The 6284-nt window shown below is 45.3% G+C and overlaps 1 protein-coding gene across 1 annotated transcript in view; it reads left to right on the top strand.

The window, feature by feature from the left end:
* The window catches only part of SUFU (suppressor of fused homolog (Drosophila)), an 11292-nt gene extending 5496 nt beyond the window's left edge, over nucleotides 1–5796 (top strand). Inside the window, exons 4-5 of the mRNA XM_010145458.1 lie at nucleotides 4070–4223; nucleotides 5681–5796. Of these exons, the coding sequence (XP_010143760.1) occupies nucleotides 4070–4223; nucleotides 5681–5796 (270 nt within the window). The remainder of the gene's footprint in view (nucleotides 1–4069; nucleotides 4224–5680) is intronic.
* Nucleotides 5797–6284: the final 488 nt, after the last annotated feature.

Raw genomic sequence — 6284 nt, 5'->3', positions numbered from 1 at the left:
CTAGATGTCATTGAAAGCCAAGTAGTCAGTGTGGTCTGAGAAATAATGGGAAGCCAAAAGTATCTCCTGTTATTATCAGTTATTAATAATCCATGCAGGAAGATATATTAAACCTTCTTTTTCAAAGTTAATTTCTGAAGTTGAAAGATCAGAATAAGACCTCTGCGGAGGTGTTAACCCCCCATGGACTTCTGCAGTTCTGCATCCTTTTGGGAGTTGTGGTACTGCAGCGCATGGGTCCCAGGAAAATCCAGCGTGGTGCTGACCTTGTTTCAGTGAATCACTGAATGTTTGCCTTTAACAGAGAACTTACAGCTTAGCCTGGTAGGGCACGTGCATATGTACACGTTTTGTACAAGCTATTGCATTTGCTTATGGTCTGGTGTCTGCATCTGATTACCCACAGTTGCCTCACTGCTTCTTTTATTTTGAAAACCGAAGAACAAAACCAAATTATACTTTTACTGTTTTTTAACGATTTGTTCATCTAAAATAACTCCAGTCTGAGAAACGCAAAAAACGTTCCATAAATGTCCCATGATGTGGGAGCTGATACAACTGCAAGTCCTATAAAGTTTTTAGTCTCTTCAGAATTATTCCCTCTCCCCTCCTCGAGGGTGTTTCTGTTTTCTGCTCACTGGTGATTCCTAATGATAACAGGGTTTTCTTCAATTTACTGTAAGTGAAAAGTAGCTCAGCTTACTGGAATCTGAGTCAGCCAAGGCAAGTTAAGGCAAATGAAGAGTACCTCTGCCTCACCGGTGTGTCCTGCTGCTGAAAGCTGCTGTGTCTGTGGTCTTTCCGGACTTCTCACATTGAAGACATTCCTGTTTCTGTTCTCTCTTGCCCCTGCATTACTGTGTATACATAGGTGTGTATGTGTGTGTACATCTTTCCCGCTCTGCTGCCGCAGCCCCTGGGGATTCACAGGGCAAAACCTGCTGCTGAGGTGCTGAGTCCTGCAAAGAGCCTTTGCTGAGTGCAGGGAGCAGGGCTGTGTCGGGCCGGGTTCAGCCACATTGTGTGCCTCCTGCTCTAATTAGCCAGGGAAGGATGAAGTGTCATTCTCTTGGCGTTTTCTTTATGGTGGTACAGAGTGTGTGAGAGCTGAAAAGCGGCAGTGGAAGGTAGGTGGAGGAGAGAGAGGGAGCAGGCAGAGAAAATGGACAACTTTTCTGGGAGCAGACAAACACGTTGCCTGCCTGGGAAGCAGGCAGAGCTTGTTTTGAGGCTGCATTGTCTCTTGTGGGAATTGGTTGAGGCCTAAACTCAGCCCTGGCAGCAGCCGCTGTACTCTCTGTTCGAAGTCGCTGAGAATGGATCCCAACTAAGATGTCATCCCAGGATGTCGGCAATTAATGCTGTGGCAACGCTGGCTGTTTTCTGTTCAGCCAGGCTTCCCTGTAGGCCATTCACATTTCCCTGGCAGTACTGTCAAACAGTCCCTGTTGGTCCCCAGCTCTGCACTGATTCTAAGTGCTTTGCTTCTGTTTTAGCAGATATCTCAGAAGAGAATAAAGCTGATTTGAATTTCCTGAGTTGTGGTTGCCGCTCTGCGGGTCACACTGCAGTGCTCTGGCTTGTTTAGAAAGGGATCAATGACTTATAAGAGCCTCAGAGCATCCCTCCCACATGCTGAGAGGAAAATGGGACAGAAACATCCTTTCTTTGAGGAAGGAAAAAGCTGAACCTCCTTTGCCCTGGGCTTCTCTAACCTCCTGCTCAGGCTGCCCTTTCAAGGGAGGAAGAACAGCCCCCACAGCCCAGCCACATCTTTGCTGGCTAAAGATGGGGCTGCATTGCCCCAGCTAAGAGTCTGCACTAGTTAGAGGGGTTGGGTTTTTTTCCCCCCTTCAATATCAATACTTGTAAACATTATAAAACAGGCATGTAAATTAGGCTGATTTAGGCCAGATCGTTTCCATCAGCCCCCGCCTTGATCTCCAAAGGATTCCAACAGAGCAGCAGTTCTTCCCCGAGGAAGTGCTCTGCACACCAGCTGAGATGCAGATGATGGGTCCCTTCCCCCCTCCCCAAGATTCTACACACCGTCCAGAGGTCCTGACTGTATCTGTGAGTAGAGCTCTGGCTGCAGGGATGGAGAAGCAACATCCCACCGGAGCCTCTACCTGATGAGAGTCCTCAGGGTCCTCTGGGCTCTTTTGCGCCCTACTCAAGGGCAAGCTTGGTGGCACTTCTCAATCACTTGAATGAAAAATAACTGTGCTAGCAAGTTAAACTTTCCTATGCCAGCTGATTTGGGTCCTCACAGAGAGCTGTAAAGGGCTCCCGAAGGAGCCACATGCTTAATCTCTCTTAGAGCATCATTTGCATATGTAAGATAGGATGTATTTTTATTTCTTTCTCCACAACTTCTATTTCTGGGTGAAACAACTAATTTTGTGTTTAGGATATAACGAAAGAAAACCCCAGCAGATTTATTATTTCTCAGATTTCCCCATTATGTTTGCATAGAACTCAGTTTCTCCTGATGCTGGAGGAAGATGCCAACGAGAAGTAGTCTTTCAGGAAGCAGGGCAGAAGGAAGACAGTCTGTTAAATGCTTAAATCTAAGTGATGACTGCTCTGATCCTACCCCCAGACACAGGCTGCAAATTACATCAGCTTAGTGCAACCACACCCTGAGTGCATGTGCTTATTTTTGAGCTGCTCAAATCCCGTTTGAATGGTCACAAGAACAGGCCATACTCTTTCTATGGCGAGGCATGCAAGGCTGGGCAGTGGGAGGAACGTATATGGGTTTTAGTCTGGAAACTGCTGCTTAGGGAACAGATCTTGCAAAGCACTGGATGCTCCCACGGTCTCTTGACTCTTGGAGGGTAGTAATAATAAGCAGAGAGATCTGCTTATGTGCGTTACACAGCTCTGCTCTCTCCTCAAATCTTCAAAGTTTCTGTCCCACCAGTGGTGCAACTTACAGCCTATTCTGAGGTGCCCCATATGTCTGCAGTGAGATGGAGATCTTGCTAGTGCCATTGAGTGGTACCAAAGGTGACATGCCATCAGAAGAGGGGGAAATGAGCCGGGCTGACTCTGTGCCAGGGGAGAGAGAGGTGACAGCAGTAAGAACAGCCCTTCCTCGATGTAGCTCAGCCCTGAGTTTGTTCAGCTCAACATTACCCCCTTGTGGGATGTAGGTGGAAATTCAGACTATTGCCACTTCCCTTAGCAGGTAGGTGTCCTGTGGAAGGTTTGGCTGTCTTCGGCAGTCTTGCAGGCAATGGATACATGTGTCTTTGAGAAAACGCATGGTATCTGAGAACGTCCATCTGCTTGTGGTTGGTGTGTGACACGTTCCGGAACCCGAATGATAGTTGCATGCTTGGAAAGTCCAACTTGCAAGGGAGGATGTTTGTGTATTTTGCCAATAGAGAAAGCTAAACAAAAGCTTTGACATTGTCAACAGGCTCGAGTCTCCCTGCATGTTTGTCCTTCACTTTACAATGTACTTTAAAGCGCATTGAAAAACAGTGGTTGTTTGGGCAGTTTGCAGATGATGAACTCTTGTGAATGATGAGTCTCTCTGTGAACTGTTTTCATTGTGGGACTCCTTGGTAAGTTTGGAAAGAGAACCTAAGTTTAGTTATTCAGGGGTTTGTTATCATTGACAAATAATACGTAGACTGCCAAGCTGTGCTTTGTACAGGAATGTATCATGTGGTGTCGTAAATACTCCAAGTTGGTGTAAATCAGAGCTAACACTGAAAGTAGCAATCCCACATACCCCAGGCCATTGATTTTCATCCCTCTTTTTCCCTGCTTTGTGCCTGCTGTGGACCATGTGGTGAAGCAGAGGGAAAGGGGTAGTTCAGACCAATTTGCTATGGAGAAGGTTTGTTCCAGTTCAGACCAGCTCCCTGATTTGGCTTAATGTACCATCATTATTTGGCTTAATGTACTGTCAAAGCATGGGGGCCAGAGAGTGGAAACTGGCCACAAAGGGGCGATATGCAGGACCTGCAGAAGGTTGGGTTGAGCCAAGGTGGGTTCCAGGTCATGTTCAAGCCATGCCCAAGAAAGTCTTGTGTTTTTGGATCTTTTCAAGCAGGAGAGAGTCGACAAAGGAATTGAGACAGATGGCTCAAACCTGAGTGGAGTGAGTGCCAAATGTGCCTGGGATGATCTCAGCCGGCCCCCAGAGGATGACGAAGACAGCAGGAGCATTTGCCTTGGGACCCAGCCGCGGCGGCTCTCCGGGAAAGGTAAGAGGTCCTGCGCTGGGTCACTCCCATGGCCTTTTGGCTGGTGTTCAGATGTGTCTGAACAGTGAGTGGAATCATGCAGCATTTTGGGGTTCATAACAATCACCACAGTTACTGGAAGCTCACTGTGTCTCAGAAGAGAGAAAGAATTTTGGTGTGGCCTCTCTGAGGAAGCTAGTAGAGAGGAAAAGGTCTTTGCATTGTTTTGTCTAAATGTTTCTTTCAGGTTTTAGGCTATTTCTAATCTAAACCAGCGAAGTTAAAATGAGCACTGGCTGAAACCATGACTGTGAACACCTGCAAGGAGAAGCAACTGCATTTTCCCAGGCTGCGTTTCCTTATTAACATTGTCACTTCTTGGGTGGCAAGTTGGACTGACACTGCACATTGCTGTGGCTGAACTCAAGTGATTCTTGCAAATATGGAACTCTGGAAAGAAGAAATGAAATACAGTGGAGTTCCCCTTTGCAGTGAGGTGCCAGCTCAGGGTACAGACGTTGTAGCCGTTACACATGCTGGAAATTATGCATGTTATCTTTCAAATAGGTGAACCAACATAAAATTTGAGGGCTTTAGATTTCCTGTCATTAACGATGGCTTCATAGGAATGGTAACTTACCTATTTTTAAGTCCAAGGTAAAAAAAAATATGTATATATTTAAATGCATGCAGGGTTTCTTCTGGCTTATGTGCAAATATTTTGAACTCCACTGGCTATTTTCCCACAGCTCTGCAAATGAAAAGCCCAAGACAGGTATATGTGGTGATATTTGTATATGCTTCAAAAGATTTTGAAATAATTTGGACATTTTTTTCTACCTGATTCCCACATTTCCCCAAAAAAAAGAAACTTGTAAGAAAGAAATGAAAAAGTAAAAAGACTGCACCTGAACTGCCTGATTTGCAGTTTATTTTCAAATGTGAGCTTGAGGCTAAAGTTTGTCCTGCATAAAATTCCTTTCTGTTATCAATCTTGCTGTAAATTAATCAACAGACTTGCAAACCCAATTGCAAAGAGTCAGGAACCTTCTTGCGCTTGTTTAAGGAACGAATTCCTGTTATGCCTAATGGAAAAAGTAACTTACAGTGCAAAGGCTGGAACTATCAGAATTCTGTGAGAGCTGCAGAAACAGCAAACACCTCATTTATGAAAGGATGCAAAACTACTCAATTTCCTCATCAGGAGGGCTAGGTACCAGAGGTTCCAGCTCTCCTTGCCTGACATGACATCCAGGCCAAACCAGGAGAATTCAGGCTGACTTTATAAAGCAAACTCCTAAGGTGCAGGAAGAGCTATGGAGAATTCACCCTTAGCATCTCTCCATTTTTTTCTGAAGGGGAAGAGTTTGGATGAAACACACCATAGTAACAGGCCTTTGAAAAAACAAGCTGACATCTCCTTGTGACTGTGATGTTTCTGGGGACTCTAAATCATGTTAAAAAAATTCTCCTTGCAGATACGGAGCAAATCAGGGAGACATTGCGGAGAGGGCTTGAGATTAACAGCAAACCTGTTCTACCTCCAATAAATGCACAAAGACAGAATGGGTTGAACCATGACCGAGCACCGTAAGTTTCACCATGCTCACTCAAAGGGTGGGAAGAGGGATGCTAAAGAGCTCAGCGTGGAAAAAAGAAGTTAAAGTGGGTTGGGAAAAGACTTGGCAAGGGGAGAGGAAAGCTAGCAGCAAACATTTGCAGAGTGAGAGAATAGAGGGAGAAGAGTTGTTCAAGTTGGGTTGATGGTACTCAGGAGGTCAGATTTTGAGAGGGGCTTTTAGACAAACCTTGCTTATGCCAAGTGGCTCTGCCTGTGTGCTATAGGACCTGCTCCTCATGGTGTTTGAACTCAGACTGGACTGAGCCCTATAAACTGTACTCTGGCAAACAGTGCTGTGGTATCCAAAGAGTCAGGTGGCACAGATGAGCGTTTGCTGATATTTTTGCCTGACCATTTTTTTTTCAAGCTCATAATTACAAAACTTTTGGTTAAAATGTTGGAGGCTTGGGTCTTTTTTTAAAGTGACTTTGATCTTGCCTTGCTTAAGCATGCAGATACCC

The sequence above is a fragment of the Buceros rhinoceros genome, unplaced genomic scaffold (genome assembly GCF_000710305.1).
Source record: "Buceros rhinoceros silvestris isolate BGI_N320 unplaced genomic scaffold, ASM71030v1 scaffold21651, whole genome shotgun sequence".
NCBI classification, from domain to species: Eukaryota; Metazoa; Chordata; class Aves; order Bucerotiformes; family Bucerotidae; genus Buceros; species Buceros rhinoceros.
The sequence above is the reverse complement of the archived record's forward strand: the minus strand, read 5'-3'. Positions and strand labels throughout refer to the sequence as shown.